Genomic DNA, 22508 nt, shown 5'->3' with positions numbered 1-22508 from the left:
AAGTTGATTCCCGAAGTCTCGGAGACTATCGCTCCGTACGACTATCGCTCCGTACGACTTGTACATAGGAGCAGTATTATAGGAGTGATATTCTTGTACATAGAAGGCAGTATTATAGTAGTTATATTCCTGTACATAGGAGGCAGTATTATAGTAGTTATATTCTTGTACATAGGAGCAGTATTATAGTAGTTACATTCTTGTACATAGAAGGCAGTATTCTAGTAGTTACATTCTTGTACATAGGAGCAGTATTATAGTAGTTATATTCCTGTACATAGGAGCAGTATTATAGTAGTTATATTCTTGTACATAGGAGGCAGTATTATAGTAGTTATATTCTTGTACATAGAAGGCAGTATTATAGTAGTTACATTCTTGTACATAGGAGCAGTATTATAGTAGTTATATTCTTGTACATAGGAGCAGTATTATAGTAGTTATATTCTTATACATAGGAGCAGTATTATAGTAGTTATATTCCTGTACATAGGAGCAGTATTATAGTAGTTATATTCTTGTACATAGGAGGCAGTATTATAGTAGTTATATTCTTGTACATAGGAGGCAGTATTATAGTAGTTACATTCTTGTACATAGGAGCAGTATTATAGTAGTTATATTCCTGTACATAGGAGGCAGTATTATAGTAGTTATATTCTTGTACATAGGAGGCAGTATTATAGTAGTTATATTCTTGTACATAGGAGCAGTATTATAGTAGTTATATTCTTGTACATAGGAGCAGTATTATAGTAGTTATATTCTTGTACATAGGAGCAGTATTATAATAGTTATATTCTTGTACATAGGAGGCAGTATTATAGTAGTTATATTCTTGTACATAGGAGCAGTATTATAGTAGTGATATTCTTGTACATAGGAGGCAGTATTATAGTAGTTATATTCTTGTACATAGGAGCAGTATTATAGTAGTTATATTCTTGTACATAGGAGCAGTATTATTGTAGTTATATTCTTGTACATAGGAGGCAGTATAATAGTAGTTATATTCTTGTACAGAGGAGGCAGTATTATAGTAGTTATATTCTTGTACATAGGAGCAGTATTATAGTAGTTATATTCTTGTACATAGGAGCAGTATTATAGTAGTTATATTCTTGTACATAGGAGCAGTATTATAGTAGTTATATTCCTGTACATAGGAGGCAGTATTATAGTAGTTATATTCTTGTACATAGGAGCAGTATTATAGTAGTTATATTCCTGTACATAGGAGCAGTATTATAGTAGTTATATTCCTGTACATAGGAGCAGTATTATAGTAGTTATATTCCTGTACATAGGAGGCAGTATTATAGTAGTTATATTCTTGTATATAGGAGCAGTATTATAGTAGTTATATTCTTGTACTTAGGAGCAGTATTATAGTAGTTATATACTTGTACATAGGAGGCAGTATTATAGTAGTGCTATTCTTGTACATAGGAGCAGTATTATAGTAGTTATATTCCTGTACATAGGAGCAATATTATAGTATTTATATTCTTGTACACATGAGGCAGTATTATACTAGTAAAAATTGATGATTGACATATCCATTTGAATATTCAGCAGAATGGCCTCTAAGGCCGCATGCATACGACCGTGGTGTGTTTTGCGGATCCGCAAAACACGGATGGTGTCTGTGCGCGTTCCAAAATTTGCGGAACGGCACGGACAGCCTTTACATATAACTGCCTATTCTTGTCCGCAAAGCGCGGACAAGAATAGGACATGTTATATTTTTTTTGCGGGGCCACGGAACAGAGCAACGGATGTGGAAGTGGGTCCGCATCCGAACCACCAAAACTGCGGCCGTGTGCATGAGGCCTAAAAGTGATATCAGTGAGCAACATTGAGCACAGGAGAAGGCATCTCCCAGGCATGATATTCCATTGTTTGCAACATGGTTGGAGTTTTATGTGACAGACAGGTAATAAATGGGGAGTAGTCACTATGAACCCCCATCCAGTCGCTGTAAGAAATAACAAGGGGTGCAGGGTCAGGAGAAGCTGGTGTTTATTACCTATTTATATCCTGCTGTGTTTTGTGCAGAGATAAAACTGCAGCCTGGATTTCTTTAAGTTCATGTTTCTCTTTTCCACATTGGGAACACGGGCCCTGAAAACCTATAAAATGCAAAAACAGAATAACATCAGGGCATGGTTCTATACTGCCATCTCCTGTCAATTGTTGGAATTACAACTACAGAAAACAAAATATTAAATAAAAATCTGTGATAATCATTAAAGAGTTTACAATTAGGGATGAGCGAATCGACTTCGGATGAAACATCCAAAGTCGATTCGCATAAAACTTTGTTTCAATACTGTATGGAGTGAGCGCTCCGTACAGTATTAGAATGTATTGGCTTCATACAGTATTGAAACAAAGTTTTATGCAAATTGACTTCGGATGTTTCATCGGAAGTAGATTCACTCATCCCTAGTTACGATCTATTGCATAGTGCCAGTGCTTGGTATTGCAGGTCAGTCTCATACACTATAGATGGGATTGAACTGTTCCTCAGCCATGTGACCAATGAGCGGTGACATCACTGGCTTAGGAAGAGGCTGCAGGGCTGACTGGAGCGTCATAGCCTCTTCAAACAGCGGATTCAGCAAGTTGCAGGGAGTCAGACCCCCACCAATCACATGTTGATGGCCTATCCTAAAAAAAGGCAATCAATATAAAAATCCTGGAAAACCAGTTGAACCCTTAGACCCCCAGCATCGTACATCGCTGGGAGGGTCTTTAATTATGGCAATAATGCTGAATACAGGCATTTATCCCTTTAGATGCTGTTGTCAAGTGTGTGACCACGGCATCTAAATGGCAAAAAAAAAACAGAAGAGCGCACTTCCGGGTTAGGACAGGCTCCCCTATGCGGTAATTGGGGAAGCCAGGCCTTTGTTCTAATGCGATGAGTCTCTGAAGAGACCCCGTGTATTAGAGCTGCAGTTCCCATGGAAGCCTGCAGGTGGCAGGCAAACATAGGATAACTGCAAATTCAGTTTATACTGTAGTACTATGGAACTACAGTATAAGTTAAAATACTGTACATCTAAGGCTACTTTTACATTAGCGTTTTTTTTTCAGATCCGTCATCGATCTGCAAAAACGCTTCCGTTACAATAATACAACCCCATGCATCCGTCATGAACAGATCCGGTTGTATTATGTTTTCTATAGCCATGACGGATCCGTCTTGAACACCATTGAAAGTCAATGGGGGACGGAGGGGTTTCTATTGCGTCAGAGAAAATGGATCCGTCCCAATTGGCTTACATTGTGTGTCAGGATAGATCCGTTTTGCTCCACATCACATTGCAGACAGAAAAACGCTGCATGCAGCCTCCGGAGCGGAGGGGTGACTGAACGAAGGCAAACTGATGCATTCTGAGCGGATCCTTTTCCATTCAGAATGCATTAGGGCAAAACTGATCAGTTTTGGACCGCTTTTGAGAGCCTATAACGGATCTCAGAAACGGAAGGCCAAAACACTAGTGTGAAATTAGCCTTACTAGTGAATATTGTAGCCTTCTAGAGGGGCTAAAAAACTAAAATTAAAGAGTTACATTTAAAAAAATATATAAAAAATTTAATTACCCCCCCCCTTTCCCTAGAATACAAAAACTAAATTAAATATATAAACAATAAAAAATAAACATCATGGGCATCGCTGCATCCACAAACACCTGCAAAAATATAAAAATATTTATCCTATACAGTGAATGGCATTCTGTTAAAAAAAAATTATTGTTTATTCACCATTTTTTCATCACTACACTTACCCAAAATAATTTAATAAAATGTAAGCAAAAAGTCACACACACTCTCCAAAATGGTATCAATAAAAACTACAGATCATCAGAATATGGCAATAGAAAAAAAATATATTTTTTAAAAATGTAACTGCCGGTTCATTTTTTTTATACCGTAATGGTATAGTACACCCTACAGAAAGGATACTCAACTAGTTTTATTAAAGGTCCACATACCTGGGTCTGCAGTAAGAATAATGCCCCTTCTCTGCTTTTGCAAAAAAAAAAAAAAAACACTCACCTCCTTCATTTGCTCGCACCCTGTGAACACTCTCTGCTGACTGGAAGCTCAGGACAGGACCTGCGCTCCAGCGTGATGATCTCACAGGTCCTGTCCTGTACATCCAGTCAGCAGTGAGCTTTCCCTACAGCGCAAGCTAATGGATGAGGCGAGTTATTTTTTAATATCTTTTATTAACACAAGCGGCGGTGGAGGTAAAGCCTGTACTAATGAGCACCCCACAATGGAAGCGCTTATTAGTAACAGTCCGTACAGGAAAATACCGGCAATTAATATTGCAGGAAGAAAAAAAAATTACTGCCACTGGCGGGGCCATTAAAATACCAGCCTTTATTTCATGGGCTGTGGACCTGCCCGAAATCTACAGAATTATGGAGACAGGTTGCAACTCTCGTTAAGGATGTCTGGAAATTAGACATCTAATTACACCTATAACCTATCTCTTCCACTTTTGGGAGATGGAGGGGAATGGTGGCCGGTTGGAACAGAAACTGCCGGTCCTATTCCATGCGATATGTCTGGGAACTAAGAGCTGCTTATAACAGCATTGGTTACAACCCTCATGCCCCACAAAGGATAACATACTTAAGAACTTAAAAGACCTACTGGCCCTAGAAAGAAGGGAGGTTGAAAGACATAAAGAACAAAGTGGGGAAATTTGTTAAAAAATGGCATAGCTTTTTAACACATATTCTCTCTGATGGGGAAATAGAAAACATAATGAGGCCTTTTACTTTGATGAAATGGTATCTAATGGAGCAACTAAAAGGTTCCTTAGGCAGACTACAACAGGGACCTTAAAGAGTTTTCTTGTCTTTAGCGGGAGCCTTATGCCATATTTGGAGTATTATGTAAAACATACCCTTATCGATGGACAGGGTTTTAAAACCTGGGGCTTTTGATGGCGAGTCGACGTATCCCATGGAGACAGTTTTGCTTCTGTTGTGTTTTATTAAATTATTTTATTTTAATGGCTTTTCTGTATATAATATACAGGGAGTGCAGAATTATTAGGCAAATGAGTATTTTGACCACATCATCCTCTTTATGCATGTTGTCTTACTCCAAGCTGTATAGGCTTGAAAGCCTACTACCAATTAAGCATATTAGGTGATGTGCATCTCTGTAATGAGAAGGGGTGTGATCTAATGACATCAACACCCTATATCAGGTGTGCATAATTCCTTTGGCAAAATGGGTCAAAAGAAGGACTTGACAGGCTCAGAAAAGTCAAAAATAGTGAGATATCTTGCAGAGGGATGCAGCACTCTTAAAATTGCAAAGCTTCTGAAGCGTGATCATCGAACAATCAAGCGTTTCATTCAAAATAGTCAACAGGGTCGCAAGAAGCGTGTGGAAAAACCAAGGCGCAAAATAACTGCCCATGAACTGAGAAAAGTCAAGCGTGCAGCTGCCAAGATGCCACTTGCCACCAGTTTGGCCATATTTCAGAGCTGGAGTGCCCAAAAGCACAAGGTGTGCAATACTCAGAGACATGGCCAAGGTAAGAAAGGCTGAAAGACGACCACCACTGAACAAGACACACAAGCTGAAACGTCAAGACTGGGCCAAGAAATATCTCAAGACTAATTTTTCTAAGGTTTTATGGACTGATGAAATGAGAGTGAGTCTTGATGGGCCAGATGGATGGGCCCGTGGCTGGATTGGTAAAGGGCAGAGAGCTCCAGTCCGACTCGGACGCCAGCAAGGTGGAGGTGGAGTACTGGTTTGGGCTGGTATCATCAAAGATGAGCTTGTGGGGCCTTTTCGGGTTGAGGATGGAGTCAAGCTCAACTCCCAGTCCTACTGCCAGTTTCTGGAAGACACCTTCTTCAAGCAGTGGTACAGGAAGAAGTCTGCATCCTTCAAGAAAAACATGATTTTCATGCAGGACAATGCTCCCATCACACGCGTCCAAGTACTCCACAGCGTGGCTGGCAAGAAAGGGTATAAAAGAAGAAAATCTAATGACATGGCCTCCTTGTTCACCTGATCTGAACCCCATTGAGAACCTGTGGTCCATCATCAAATGTGAGATTTACAAGGAGGGAAAACAGTACACCTCTCTGAACAGTGTCTGGGAGGCTGTGGTTGCTGCTGCACGCAATGTTGATGGTGAACAGATCAAAACACTGACAGAATCCATGGATGGCAGGCTTTTGAGTGTCCTTGCAAAGAAAGGTGGCTATATTGGTCACTGATTTGTTTTTGTTTTGTTTTTGAATGTCAGAAATGTATATTTGTGAATGTTGAGATGTTATATTGGTTTCACTGGTAAAAATAAATAATTGAAATGGGTATATATTTGTTTTTTTGTTAAGTTGCCTACTAATTATGCACAGAAATAGTCACCTGCACACACAGATATCCCCCTAAAATAGCTAAAACTAAAAACAAACTAAAAACTACTTCCAAAAATATTCAGCTTTGAAATTAATGAGTTTTTTGGGTTCATTGAGAACATGGTTGTTGTTCAATAATAAAATGAATCCTCAAAAATACAACTTGCCTAATAATTCTGCACTCCCTGTAATTATATTGGAAATGTTCACTAGATGCTATGTTAGACTTTTATCCGCTCTGAATGGACACTTGCTTGTCTTGTGAACCATTAAAAAATGTTTTTGAAAAAAATAAAATAAAATACCAGCCTTGCCAGTGAGCTACTGGCCGGGTGGCAATCATAGCCGCAGAACAGACATATGCAATTTTGTTCCACATCCAATCCCGATTATTGGTGAATTGGATGCGGACCCCTTCATTTCAGTGGGGCCACAAAATATGCAGACAGTACATGGTGTGCTCTCTGCGTCTATTGCCGCCCCATTGAAATGAAGGGGTCCGCATCCAATCCACCAATAATGGGGATTGGATGTGGAACAAAAATATCATGGTGTGAATGGAGCCTTATTTTTATATCACCATTACAGAGAGAGACACAGGCAAGATGTGAATATGCCACTGACACTGTGGAGTCCTTTCCTGCAGTCAGTGATGCGTTCCCACCCTGTCTGTACCCCTCAGTCATAACCTCAGTGATTCCCCCACGTGAATACTAATGAGCGCTTCCATTATGGAAGCGCTCATTAGAACCGAGAGACCAGGAAGTGGTGAACGCTCTGTACTCACCACTTCCTGGTCCTCTGCTGTCGGCTGTGCAGGGCTGCGCACAGCGTGAGGGCGCTCTGTGACCTCACACTGTGCGCGCCAGTTCAGAGCACAGTCGACTGAGGAGAGGCAGGCGGCGTCCAGGAGCAGGAGAGGTAAGTGATTTTTTATTTTATAAACTATGTGGCTGCTGGGGGCATAAGGGGGGCTAATGATGAGAGGCATATGGGGGGCCAGGGCTAATGATGAGAGGCATATGGGGGGCCAGGGCTAATGATGAGAGGCATATGGGGGGCCAGGGCTAATGATGAGGCATATGGGGGGCCGGGGCTAATGATGAGGCATATGGGGGGCCGGGGCTAATGATGAGAGGCATATGGGGGGCCAGGGCTAATGATGAGAGGTATATGGGGGGCCAGGGCTAATGATGAGAGGTATATGGGGGGCCAGGGCTAATGATGAGAGGCATATGGGGGGCCAGGGCTAATGATGAGAGGCATTTGGGGGGCCAGGGCTAATGATGAGAGGCATTTGGGGGGCTAATGATGAGAGGCATAAGGGGGGCTAATGATGAGAGGCATTTGGGGGGCTAATGATGAGAGGCATAAGGGGGGCTAATGATGAGAGGCATTTGGGGGGCTAATGATGAGAGGCATAAGGGTGCTAATGATGAGAGGCATAAGGGGGCTAATGATGAGAGGCATTTGGGGGGCTAATGATGAGAGGCATTTGGGGGGCTAATGATGAGAGGCATTTGGGGGGCTAATGATGAGAGGCATTTGGGGGGCTAATGATGAGAGGCATATGGGGGGCTAATGATGAGAGGCATTTGGGGGCTAATGATGAGAGGCATATGGGGGGCTCATGATGAGAGGCATATGGGGGCTAATGATGAGAGGCATATGGGGGGCTAATGATGAGAGGCATATGGGGGCTAATGATGAGAGGCATATGGGGGCTAATGATGAGAGGCATATGGGGGGCTAATGATGAGAGGCATATGGGGGGCTAATGATGAGAGGCATATGGGGGGCTAATGATGAGAGGGATATGGGGGCTAATGATGAGAGGCATATGGGGGCTAATGATGAGAGGCAGCATATGGGAGCTAATGAGGCATAAGGGCTGATATGGGGGCTAATGAGAGGCATAATGGGGGCTAATAAGAGGCACAGACAGATGCCCCCATAACAGTGTGTCTTCCACAGATCCACCATAACAATGCGACTGCGCACTGATGAGAGACAGAAAGAAGGGGAAAGAATCCGCGGAAGCAAGAAGAGGACGGCACCGCAGACGACTGAATGGCTTCTTTTGTAAGTAAATAGTTTTAGTATAAATGTATCCCTGCAGACCGCAATTCTCTGGTATTTTGTAATCTTATTTATATATACTTAATTTGTTTTTGCCCCCCCATTTTTGACTGTGGTATCTTTGTGCCCCCCCTATATATTGATCCTAGAGTCGCCACTGGCAGGCGCCAGTTGAAATCGCTGAGAAAGACAAGTCCTGGTGCCTGCATGTGGAGGGTCCTGTCTCCCTCAGCGTGCTCCTCCCCTTCCATCCAGCTCCTGCATGGGGAGGAGCTTGTGCCCCAGCTCTTTCCGGCGCACTGGCAGATTAGGAAGCAGCCCAAAGAGCTGCTTCCTATGGAAGGAATGGCAGGGGTCCGGACAGCTGGCGTCCGCGGTCCGCCAGTTGAGTACCACTGCCCTACAGTATATGTGCATTTGTGTTTTAAAATTTTATAATTTTCAGTTTCACCTCATAATAACTCCAACAAATGCATGCCACTTTGCCATTCTGCAGGCCTCTTCCCACAGCGTTGTCATGTCTCCTCTCTGCTATAAACAGGAGATGGGAGAGCACTGGGAGGAGCACAGCCCTGAGTGCCTTGGAGCTGAGCTTGGGCAGAAAGTGGCAGGGATAGGGCTGCTGTAGATGCTGCTTTCTCCTGAATGGTAGCAGCTAGAAACATATAACTGGTCTTGTTTGAAAGCTGACATTCCAGGCAGCTAAAGTCCAAGCAACAGAGGCAATATCACTGTTAGAAATCGATTCGGGAATAATCATGGGTAAAACCTTATTTTACTTTCACTTTCAGCTATATTCACTGCATCTCGATTTCTATCAGTGATATCTTCCCCTGTACTGAACATATTGCTGTCATTCTGGTATTGTCTGAAAGCTGTAGGAATGTCAGCTTTCAAAAAATACATATACAATATATCTAGCTGGTACCAAACCAGAGATATGGGCAGTTAAAGCAGCCCCCCTCCCTGTCACTGTGGAAGATAATGAGGGAGCAGCTGACCGCTGCAGAAGGAGAGGAAAAAACTGTAAACATAGATAGAAATGTGACATTATCATCATTGTAGTGACCCACATAATAAAACTGCGTTATGTTTACCACACAGTGAACGCTGTAAAAACATTTCACAAAATAATGTAAAAATTGCAGGTTTTTTTATATCTTTCCCCCTAAAAATAATATGATGAAAGTTATTTAATACACTATATATACACACCCCAAAATGGTTCCTAAAACTAATCCCCCAATCTAAACTAATCTAATCCCCCAAAATTAAAAAACATTAAGAAGAAAAAATGTAAAAGTTATGACTACTAGAACACAATGGGGGAAAATATTATTGGTCCTTGAGGCTAAAATTAATGATGTCACTAAGGGCTTAAAAATGCAAGATGCCAACAAGATTTGCTGCAGACACAATTTTAAGGTCACTGTTAAGAGGCTAAAACAAATGCTTACTGATTTCATGTAATTACAGGGCTTGTCTGTCTCTGGTTAGCTGTATGTGAGAGTATACACTGCTCTGGGGTAGTGGGGGAGGTTATCTGCATTCTGATTGGTCATGTCTGTTTGCTTGGGGAGTCAGACGCCGGGACGCCGCTAGGTCAGCGATATAGTGGGACCCTGTCGCTTACAATCGGGTGCTATTGGTCCAATAAATCCGGCCAAGGATTTAAGGCTATGAGGTACTGTTGACTATTGCAAAGACACTGAAAACTTTGTTACCTCTTTGTTGTTCATCGGAGTAAATAGAGGAACTTGAGTCAATCTGACACTATTGCTGCTCACACTGCTTTTGGTCTATGCTGCTATTTGAACCCTGAGTCACATTGACATTATTGCTGCTAACCTTGCTGCTACAATTTAAATTGAAATTTGCTGCTATATCTGGTTTATGCTGCCATCGAGTCTATTTATCTATTAGGAGGGTTATTAATTTAAGCACCCTATACATATATTTATATTTTTATTAGATACTACATTAATATATATATATTTTATTCCCCTAATTGTTGTGGTCCATTGTAACCTGCATGCCTTTTTGGTTGGTTCATATTGGTTGCTGTGCTTTGCTTCTCCAGGCGCAATCTCCAGTATGTATATCCTATGAAATCCATTTTTATACAGTTACGCCTTAGAATCGTTTGATGTATTTTACAAATATATTTTAAATTTATATTCCATGTATTACAGTATTGTATTATAAATTTATTAAATTGAGTGACCCAATATTGTAGGTGTGCCCAGTCCTCTGTATATAATTTTTTAGCTTTTCTACTAGTAGTGGGGTGACACTACTGGACTGTGAGCACCCTGGTTGGTGGCCCAGAAACCCTGTGCATCCTACTAATATACCAATCCAAAAAATAAAGTTTCATGAAAATCTTCCCTTCAGCATCACATATATGTTAGGAATTTCATTTATGGTAGGGACTTCTTTTTTTTTTTTTAGCAGTGTTAAAACACAAAAAAACTATGCTTATGTGGTATTGTTATAATCACACTGACCCAGAGAATAAAGGGCACAGGTCAGTTTTGCGGCATAGGGAACGCCGTAGCGACAAAACACGTAAAACTGTAGTAGAATTGTGGGGGGCTTTTCCTATTCCACCCCATTTGGAATTTGTTTTCCACTTCCCATTACATTGAATGCCATATTTAATGGTGGCATTGGAGAGTACAACTTGTACCGCAAAAAACAAGCCCTCATACGGCGGTGTAAACAGAAAAATAGAAAAGTTCTGTGAAGACAAGGAATGAAAGAAAACCTCTGGTATCCAAGGGGCTAAACATAATAAAATAGTCACATAATATGACAATCTGTAGTGTTTCAGAACTGATAGATTGTGTAATGCCGAGTGCAGAGCCTGAGGGGCGGTGCATGACACAGGGAGTCAAAGAACACTAAAGTGAAAAAGAAAAGGGGAGGGGCTCACTATGGTTATGTCTGCTTATGTAAGGGTTTTTCCAGCATACTGTAGATATTCTATTAGAAACACAGTTATATTATATGTGTGGTCATTTTGAAACCAGAATGGGCACACCGCTTCCACCCCCATCCCTCCTCCTTCCAGCAGTTCCTGTTGATCAGATGTTAATTTAATTTGGAAAAAACACCTTTTTAAAGATATGGTGATAGGATATATAACTACTATGTATTGCTGTAAACAAACCATCATCATCAGAGGATTCATGTCTGGACTCAGGAGTAGAACAGCTGCTCTCCGTGGTCTGGCTGCTAATAGAAGGCTGCTCGCTGGCTTTCCGATGTCTTCCTTCTTGGGTTCCTCTCTAGTAAAGTAAATAAGTAATCACAGACTCCGCCTCATTCTGTGACAGATTTACTGTACAATGTTAGGTTGTATTTTTCTGAATATCAAAGAAAAAAGTTAAAATTCCCATAAAATGAACACGTGATCATGTACGGCCCTGCTACACGTTTGCTTGGTTCACCTCTATTGCCTTACTGGGGGCATAACTTGGCGTGAATCTCCCATTACTAGTCATATTAGGATTTGTGAGTCAATCACATGACTAATAAGTGTGCTTAAAGGGGTTCTCTGGTCCTATAATGAGCTTTTTTTTATATCCGTCATGAGTACTTATTCATTGTATATTTCTGCCCCACATACTTGTTTTCATGTCATCACTTCCCTTCCTCTATTCACAGCATCACTGTATCCTGCAGGATGTTTACATGCAGAACTTCCTGTTTGCTAACCACACCCAGCATGGCTTGGTCTGTAAGGTTTTCCAGGACTTGCTCTGAGGGCCACACTATTCTCTCTGAGGTAGCCACACCCTGTAAATCTCCCCTCTCCATGTAAGGCCTCTTTCACACATCTGTGATAACACCCATCTTTGTTTCACCCGTATTCCACTGCTAGGCTCAAAATTAATTTCCAGGACATCTCCTACCAATAATCCATGAAAACCATGGACCAAACGCAGATGGCATTCAACATGATCTGATGAAAACAGGAAGTAAGCCATGTAAACATCCTGCCTTCGTGCACTGAAGCCAAGAGGAGGAAAGTGTGGACGTGAAAAACAGGTATATATACCAAAATATACTCTGGGCCAATGAAAAATGTAATTATGGGACCAAAGAACCTCTTTAAATAACATCTAACTGGATAAAACCTAAGAGGGCCGTCAGAGGTCTCTCTTCTCTGCCTGGGACTCCTGCATGTGTAAATCATAACTGGCACTGTGTCTGATGGCTGTTTCTACAAACCCAGAGGAAGGTATCCAAACCAGAAGGAGCAGCAAAGACCGTTACTCTTCTGTTCTGCATATTCTCATCAAAGAGGCAGTAAAGTCCGCAGGTTATAACAGGCAGTGTTAAAGCGCCTTCCAAACGCTGTGGATTTTATTGCAGAATTTTCTGCGACTGAAAATCAATTCCATTCATTTGAATGGGACGGCAAGCACATGGATTTCTGCAAGCCACATTCAGGTGAATGGAAATGAGTTTCAGTCACAGAAAATTCTGCAACAAAATCCGCAGCGTGTGAAGGCACCCCTATAAGGGCTCGTTCACACGAACGTATTTAGCGTTCCGTATACGGGCTGTTTTCTGCGTTCCACATACGGTCCGTATACAGAACCATTCATTTCAATGGGTCCGCAAAAATTATGAGTCCTGTCCTATTCTTGTCCGTTTTTCAGACAAGAATAGCCCTTTCTATAATAGGCCTCCTGTTCCGTTCCGCAAATTGCGGAAGGCACACGGGCGGCATCGTTTTTTGCAGATCCGCAATTTGCGGACCACAAAAAATGGCACGGTCGTGTGAACGAGCCCTAAGATGAACTCCAATGTCTCACGTGTGTTTATGTCTCAGCACAGGAGATGTGACAGAAAATGGTGATCGTGGAGACAGGGACTTTTGTTTGGCTTTGGCCCTACTCATTCTAACATGGCTGACAATAGAGAACCATAGAGGTGACTCCACTGTACAGCCAATCTACATAACAGGTAAACATTAAGGTGCATTTACATGCGCTGACTCAGCAGGCAATTATCGGGAAGGGGCCGTTACTTCCCGATAACTGCCTGCTCGTCAGTGGAGGAAAGAGCTGCATTTATATGCAGCAATCACCTTTACCTACAGATTCATTGTTTCTGGGCAGCAGGTTGTGCTGTGTAAACAGCAGTGGTTTAGGCATTTGCATCAAAGCAGATGTGCAGCACGTGTACACAGGCTGATTATATATAAATTCTGCTTTAGGGTTACTATAAGATGAAGAGGATTTATTATGCCAGTGTTGTAGGTGCTTGTACCTTGTGTTGGGGGTCTGTCCGTGGGGCCAACATACTGGTCAGGTTCCTCTTCACGGTTTGCAGAATCCCATCCTTTTCATATTGCGCAATGTCAGTCAGAGGATGCCAGGGACGGGTACTGCAGAATACATGACATTTGAGGCATTAGGGAGATGCTGCGCAAATCTCCCCTGAGGGGGGTGGAACAGAACAGAGATTATAGATGCCAATTTATTTCTAATTATGGTAATGAAATTATTTCATGATTTTATATTGTCTGACAAGCCAAGGACTTTTCTTCTCCTCTCTGGATTGGTGCCGCAAGCATCCAGCCTTTCTGTGGCAATTTAGAGAAAAGTTCTTAGTTTAAGTCATTTAAGGCGTCCTTGAGACAGCGATAATGTGGATGTATTTCAGCCTCCATATTACCTGGACTGCCTGCCCTTCCACTGAACAGGACCTGGGTCTATGTAGAATGCTATAAATCTGTAATATCCCTTATTGATGTGCAGAGTAATCGGTGACTGAGGCAGATCCTGCGTCCTCCTGACAACAATTCCTTCACTGTACTGCTTTCATACAGACAGAAGCTTATACATAGAAGTCGAGTCCTAATACAAATTCCTATATTATGGATCTGTGTTGTACGGATCCATAATAGGACTTCCATAGTAATCTATGGTCTGTGCTGCCTCTCTTTGTGCTTCTGATTTCATACAAATGTATAACACCTTTTTTTTTTCTTTTCTTGCAGACATTTTGAAGGGGTTGTCCATAATCAAAAAAACATGGCTGCTTTCTTCCAGACCTGTCCACAGGTGGCGTCTGGTACTGCAGGCCACTCTCATTCACTTAAATGGATGCGAGCTCTTGTGAGTACGTTCACACATTGCCATGAAGGCCCACAATAGATTTCTGCCACAGATTTTCTGTGGAAGTGCCATTGTGTATGCATACCATTCAGTGGGGCGAATCCTCAGGTTTTTTATTTATTTAAGGAATTCATGGAAATAAATATAAAAAACCTCCTGGATTTTTTTCCACTAAGTGTGAACAGGGTTGCAGAAACTCCATTCACATGCCTGGCAGATCATCCTCATAGATTACTCAGATTTCGGTGCAGAATCCGCAATGAAATCCATAGCAAATCCCACATGTGTAAATGGACCTTTAGGGTACTTTCACACTTGCGGCAGAGGATTCCGGCAGGCAGTTCCGTGCCGGATCCGTCAAAACGTATGCCAACTGATGGCATTTGTAAGACTGATCAGGATCCTGATCCGTCTTACAAATGCATTGAAATGCCGGATCAGTCTTTCCAGTGTCATTCGGAAGCGGCATTTTTTTTTCACATTTTGCGCAGACCGGAAAGATGGATCCAGCATTGCGATATTTTGAATGCCGGATCTAATACATTCCTATGGGGGGGGAAAATGGCGGATCCGGCATTTTGGCAAGTTTTCCGGATTTTTAGCTGGAGATAAAACCGTAGCATGCTGCGGTATTAACTCTGTCCTGAACAGTCAAAAAGACTGAACTGAAGACATCCTGATGCATCCTGAACGGATTGCTCTCCATTCAGAATGCATTAGGATAAAACTGATCCGTTCTTTTCTGGTATAGAGCCCCTCTATGCCAGAAAAGAAAAACACTAGAGTGAAAGTACCCTTACAGAGATTTTCTCATCCATATCATATTTTGTAATTTTCTTTTTAATATTTTAGTGCACAGGACCACTATGTGAATGTTGGTTTAGGTGCAATCAACCTCCACATGTCCACATTTTAACTTGAGTGTGAACAATTAAGATGTGGATATTGATATGGATAGATTTTTGGATCTACAAAGCGGCCTATGACTATTATGAATGATAGATATACTATGATGGACAGAGGCACAGAAAGTGTCTTGCACTAAAGAGCTGTTCATACAGATTTTTGGGAATTCTACTTTAAGGCCCCTTTCAGACGGGTGTTGTGGGAAAATGTGCGGGCGCGTTACGGGAACACCCGCGATTTTTCCGCGTGAGTGCAAAACATTGTAATGCGTTTTGCACTCGCGTGAGAAGTTCGGGCTTGGGATCGGTGTTCTGTAGATTGTATTATTTTCCCTTATAACATGGTTATAAGGGAAAATAATAGCATTCTGAATACAGAATGCATAGTAAAACAGCGCTGGAGGGGTTAAAAAAATAAAAATAAAAATTTAACTCACCTTAGTCCACTTGATCGCGTAGCCCGGCATCTCTTCTGTCTTCATCTTAGCTCTGTAGAGCAACAGGACCTGTGGTGACGTCATTCCAGTCATCACATGATCCATCACCATGGTAAAAGATCATGTGATGACTGGAGTGACGTCACCACAGGTCCTATTGCTGCACAGAGATCAGATGAAGACAGAAGGAGATGCCGAGCCGCGATCAAGTAGATTAAGGTGAGTTAAATATTATTTTTTTTAACCCCTCCAGCGATGTTTTACTATGCATTCTGTATTCAGAATGCCATTATTTTCCCTTATAACCATGTTATAAGGGAAAATAATAATGATCGGGTCTCCATCCCGATAGTCTCCTAGCAACCGTGCGTGAAAATCGCACCGCATTCGCACTTGCTTGCGGATGCTTGCGATTTTCACGCAACCCCATTCATTTCTATGGGGCCTGCGTTGCGTGAAAAACGCACAAAGAGGAGCATGCTGCGATTTTCACGCAACGCACAAGTGATGCGTGAAAATCACCGCTCATGTGAACAGCCCCATAGAAATGAATGGGTCGGTATTCAGTGCGGGTGCAATGCGTTCACCTCCCGCATCGCATCCGCGCGGGATAGTCGCCCGTGTGAAAGGGGCCTAAGAGGTTACTTACTCTTCGTACTTATAGCGCCATTCTTCCAGGATGTCGTCATACACAAAGAGCTGTGGGCCCCACTCTTCATCATTCTCCTTCCTCTCCTTTGCTGCCTTTCGTTGAGCCTCTTCTATAATATACTTTTCATCGGTGGCCTGCTGCTGGTTTCCGTCATTGATTGCGCTGGTCACGTGTTGCCAGAGCCTGTAACAGAGACCGATCTGAAGTTTTAATGTGTATATAAAAAGCTGTGTATTAGTCCTGTACAGCTCAGTTAATTAGGTCTCCTTTCTGGCCTGTTATCACCATGGTAACGGTGATATCTGTGATCATATAAATTTAATTGGGGTTACTAAAACAGATATAGAAGAGACCTCGAGTCTAGCGTGAGTAATATAATAGTCACTGCTTTCATCCAGTCACGAAACGTGTGGAAAAAGATCAGTGACCAGTTATAGAAACGAGTGTGAAGGGTTTAGGGATTCTGTGGCCAATGGCGCCAAAATGTATCCAAATTATACTCTATAATTTATATGGAGTAAATCACAACATAGACGACACACTTATTGTAGATACACACTAGTAGTATGCCCAAAAAATGACACAAGCGGATAATATAATTGACACAACCGTCCCCCTCAGCCCCTTTGATGCATCCTTTTTCAACTCTGTTGTAGAACGATGATAAGATTGGCGCCCGTCTTCCATAAACATGACATACACATCACTTGTCATACTTTTATAGTATACATGCATATTTGCAGTAGGTGGTCATCACCTCTCTGACTCCATTTCCGTCTGCTCTTCGAACAACACAATGTGACGTTTGAGTCTTTGTCTTCGGATATCAGCAGTCGGATTCCAGAATATGTCCCTGTGGCTGGTTTGAAGATCGTTGAGATAAACCTCCCGATCCTGTAGTAAGATGACAGATATGTTGTCTTCTTGCTCACCTTTCCGCGGCAGTGCTGCATCTATATCACTGGATGTTATCCCTCAGTTTAACACTTTATTCCCCTTTCTTTTTAACTTTTTTTTTTAAATGATGCTGGGATTCAGAAATGTGTCGTATCAAGTCCTAATGATCTCTGCAGCTTAAAGTAACCTCCAAAGTGCGCAGGTTTTACAGACTGTTTCTTGGTTGTATTTAAACATGGGGCATGCTGGCCGGCACTGGTTACGGTGGAACACTTGGCGGTACTGTTAAATGGGTGAAAAATAGCCGACTCTGTTTGAGGGGAGATTCTCTCTGGTACTCAGGGTGGCCCTGTTTATGAGTGAATACTGACTGGCACTATGAAGGTGGCTCTGTTTAAAAGAAAATTAACTTGTGGCCGGCTGCTTAAGAGAGAACTATGGCTGGTACTGTTCATACGGAAACACCATCCTGCACAGGAGGGAGCTCTGGTTATAGCGAGAACTCGGATTGGCACTGGCTGGTGCTATGTACTGGAGAAGTCTGGTTGACGTTATTTGTAGGAGAACACTTCTGGGCCCTGCTCATGGGAACTTTGCCAGAAATTTAAGAGATATGTCAGTGGGGAAGTATACTCTCCCAAACTGCCAAACACAATTACAGTCTTGCCTACTCAAATACAACCTAAAAACCTACCTAACCAACCTTCCCCTCCAGACATAACACATAAAAGAGAAATCCCCTTAGAAGCCGCCACCCTACCCCTGTATGAGAGAAGGATGGCAGGAGTATCAGGTCACATGACCATCATTTGTTAGGTAAAGTTATGTTGTGGAGAGGCAGCCCAACCATAGGGAAGGGAATGATATTAACCGGACCATCCCGCTTTCAGCTGCTGTATGGCACCATAACTCTGAATAAACAATTTATTTCTAATTTTTCCTTAAAGTAGCACTTTAAGAATCCACAACCCTCTCCAATTTTCATTGAACTGTTTCTACTTTACATAAGATTCTCACCCAGTGTCCGTCCAGGTTTGCTAGAACTTCGCTGCCAGTATTTATCTTCCCGCTGATCTGGTTTAATGTATCACTGCCCCCGAAGAACGGCTGAAAGATAAATGTGCAACTGAAAAAACATACAAAGTGTAGGAGAGTATGATTGGTACATATAGGGTTATTACCACCTGTCAAGTACTGGATGTGGAGACTGATTCTTTACTTGTATAGAATGAGGAGTGGACGGCGCCATATACAAGACGCACCTGTACCACTTTTTATCAACACAATGGGAGGTGAAAAGTGGGATGACTTATAAAGAAAGTCCTCCATATCTAAGGGTCTGACCTAGATGTATTTATCTACCAGATATAGAACACCAACACACCACTCGCACAGAGCAACATTTAAAGGGGTATTTCAGTTTCACCAAATAAATGTCATACTCTCACTCACTGTATGATAAAATTGACACAATTTTCCAATATTCTTCACAGTTTTCAAGAACTCATGCAACAGGAGTGCATAAAACTGCCCTGGTCATATGATTAAGGGCTCATTCAGGCAACCGTATGCGTTTTGCAGTCCGTAAATTGCAGATCTGCATGCAGTACTTTTAGTCCGGCCCCCTCTCGGCGTGCTGCCGCCGGAACTCCGCCCCCATTATAGTCAATGAGGACAGAGCGGCAATCCGGGGGCAAATGTGAACTAGCGGCAGGACTGATCCGACAAGCTGTTCACCCGCCGGAACAGCCTGCCGCTAGTGTGAAACCAGCCTGACAGAGCCCCAACTTTTTGGGAATTGGGGTTGTACCATTGAGTCACTTTGGGCAACATGAAGAGGAATCGCATATATACAGTATATGTAAGAGACTATAGGGGAGATTTATCAAAACTGGTGCAAAGGAAAACTGGCTTAGTTGTCCAAAGCAACCAGAGTCTTTCATTTTACAAAGGAGCTCTGAAAAATTAAAGGTGGAATCTGGTTGCTAGGGGCAACTAAACCAGTTTTCCTTTGCATCAGTTTTGATAAATCTCCCCCAATTTGTTGGCTGTTTGCAGTCACGATGTAGAAATACAAATGTTGCAGGCAAAATGTAATCTGCAGTTTGCTCACTGCTCCATCCATTTCCATATTGGACAGATATGTCCTATTTATGCATCTGTTCTGTTAGTCTCTGTTCTGTTTGTCTCTCCTTCACAAAATTGTTCCCGTAAAACAGGTTTCTGCTTTGAGACACATTAATTCCGAGACTAATATATTCCCAGATACACGGCCACAGAATATGAATCCATGCTGATGCTTACAGTCACATTACAGGGACTATTAGGTTTCCAAGGAACTGACTGCCCCCATCTACCTGGGCTCAGAGATCATCATGCCTTACAGCTTAGCAAACAACATTACAGCATGCTGAGACTAGTAGTTCCACAATATATAGTTGGTAGCAGGTTGCCATTAGTGTTGTTCTCATTGATCAGTTGAACTAATGAAAAAAATTATGTTAATCAGAATTGTGCCAATACAATGTGTAGGTGTGTGGGGGGTCCATAACTCCTTGTGCAGGTTACAAATCTCATTACCGTATTTTCCACCCTATAAGATGCACTTTTTCCCCCCAAAGTGGAATACTAATCAGCACCTCTATTATGGAAGCGATCAGCAGTACAGGAGGACCGGGGAGCGGTGAATGCAACACTCCCTGTGTGGGCTCTGTACTCACCACTTCCTGGTCCCCTCACTGTGCTGTGACTGGTGCAGAGCGTGAGGACGTCGGCGCTCTATGATCTCACGCTTTGTGACGTTGGGTCACAGCACAGCAGGAAGACCAGGAAAAGCTCTGGATGTTAGGAGCAGGAGAGGTAAGTTTTTTTGTTTTGTTTTTTGTCTGCTCTGAGCATGGGGGTCTGAACTGAGGTCTGAATGGGTTTTTTTTTTCACATTGGGGGTCTGAACTGAGGTCTGAATGGGGTCTTATTAACATTGGGCCTCTGAGCTGAGGTCTGATTAACATTGGTGGTCTGATCTGAGGTCTAATGAAGAATATTTTTTTCTTATTTTCCTCCTCTAAGACCTAGGTGCATCTTATATAGCGACAAATGCTGTAATTGCTAAATACAAACTCATGGTTTCCCTTGTGTTTTATGAAAATTCACTTTTCCTAAATGGGACCTGACACCATTTTCTCCCGAGGTAATAACCATAAGGGACAGTACAGCTCCTACAGACGGCACTGGGGGGGTTATCTTTATAGGGGAGATCAGAGTCTTGAAATATTTTATGCACATTATTCTTGCAGGAGTCCCAGACAAGGACTAGTCCATGCCGCTGCTCATGCGCAACTTGGTGACTTCTATCTGCCTGGGAATCCTCCATCCCATCCCTGTGTAGCGATAAGAATACAGTAAAGTGAAAAACTATAACCCCCATCATTGCCTAGAGAAGACGCACATTACCCAGTGTTTTTTTTTCCAATAGGAAAATAGTTATGTCCCATGAAAAATATTGTACAGTTTTCAAATCAACCGTTGGATCTGAATACTTTTGTGACTGCATGTAATTAAAAATTATTTAGGAGTTATTAAATAAAATGTATCTGTATAGAGCCACCTGCTGTTTGTTCTTTTTCTTATTTCTTTGTCCTGCTCACTTTGATGGCCGCACATGCTCAGTTTAATCCTTCAACTGCCTCCTGAGCTGTGATAGGGAGAGTGCTCCAGCAGAAAGGACATGCCCCTGAGTTGCAGCAGAAAGTGCACTCCCCTAGAGCTGTCAACTTGATATAAATCTATCACATCATTAAATGGTAAGATATCTGGATCTATGTGAGGTGCACTAGCTTTGCTAGAAAGAGACTGTCGTGTACTATATATAGATTTTCATGGGATAACCACCTTTAAGATAACTAAGTTTCTTACCTTTAGTTTGAACTCCAGCTCTGTTGTGTAGCTGGTTTTCTCGCATTCAATCGTAACTTTCCCTCCAAGCTCCATAGTCATAGTGCCGTACAGAAGTCCTGTTATTACATAGGTTTTCATTTATTTAAATTTAAATTAGAGTCATAACAAAATACACAAATATCATTCACCAATTCTCTGTCCAGATGAACTAAATATGTTAACCCCTGTGTTATACTCCAGAGCTGTATTAACAGTTCGGCAGCTATGTAAAACAATCAGCAAGCTTGTCTTCAGACTCGCCATTTACAGCTTAGCTTCTACAGGTTACATACAGGCCCAGATTTACTATTAAAAAAGCTGGCACAGCGGATCAGGTTGTATGATAAGTCTGATGCATCTATAGACTGCCTCTCTAAAAATGTAAGACAACTTGTAGCTGTCTTGCAGTACTTCCTATCAGATTTTGCGCTGGAACTTTGGCAAATTTTTATGCAAAAGTTACATCCTATACCATGCCGCTTATTCGCTAAGCCATGCCCATTGATGATGCCGAAGGCGGGCCCATGCCACTCTATGCTGCTCCTGCTTCTTCTTGTCACGGCTGAGGATGGGGGAAATCCTCAGCCGTGCGGTGAAGGAAGATGTCCAGTCACTACTCGCCAGGAACACAGAACCAGGGAGCAGGTCACCTCCTGTTGGGTCCCTAACGCTGACCCTGTCTCCTACCTGCATGGGCCGACCTTGATGGTAGGAGGACCCATGCGCAGGAACCTCGGATCCCTAACTTACCCTCCGACCGGTCCCTGGGCTAAGGAGCAGGGTAAGACAACCCACTCCTCCTAGGCACGGAGGAGCAGGAGTCTCACTGGCCAAGCAGCATGAAGAAGGGGGTACATAAACAGGACTATGGATAAGACAGGTGAACCAAACAGTTCCACACAAACCTGTCTCAGCCTTGCTGACTGGAACCCGTGCTAAGGAAAGGCTGTCCACACAGACAAAGGTAAACAGCACACACATAAAGACACACAGGGACCAGGACATCCATAGCTGCACAAAAACCAAAGACACAAGACATCAACAACACATAATGGTAT

At 42.3% G+C, this 22508-nt stretch overlaps 1 protein-coding gene across 1 annotated transcript in view; it reads right to left on the bottom strand.

The window, feature by feature from the left end:
- OSBPL5 (oxysterol binding protein like 5) overlaps positions 1-22508 on the bottom strand; it is a 61113-nt gene that overhangs the window by 974 nt on the left and 37631 nt on the right. Inside the window, exons 14-20 of the mRNA XM_040410647.1 lie at positions 21430-21527; positions 18532-18621; positions 17375-17511; positions 16615-16800; positions 13773-13890; positions 11662-11779; positions 2030-2132 (exon numbers count right to left, since the gene is read on the bottom strand). Coding sequence (XP_040266581.1) covers positions 2030-2132; positions 11662-11779; positions 13773-13890; positions 16615-16800; positions 17375-17511; positions 18532-18621; positions 21430-21527 — 850 coding nt within the window. The remainder of the gene's footprint in view (positions 1-2029; positions 2133-11661; positions 11780-13772; positions 13891-16614; positions 16801-17374; positions 17512-18531; positions 18622-21429; positions 21528-22508) is intronic.

This window comes from Bufo bufo, chromosome 10 (assembly GCF_905171765.1).
Source record: "Bufo bufo chromosome 10, aBufBuf1.1, whole genome shotgun sequence".
NCBI lineage: Eukaryota > Metazoa > Chordata > Amphibia > Anura > Bufonidae > Bufo > Bufo bufo.
The sequence above is the reverse complement of the archived record's forward strand: the minus strand, read 5'-3'. Positions and strand labels throughout refer to the sequence as shown.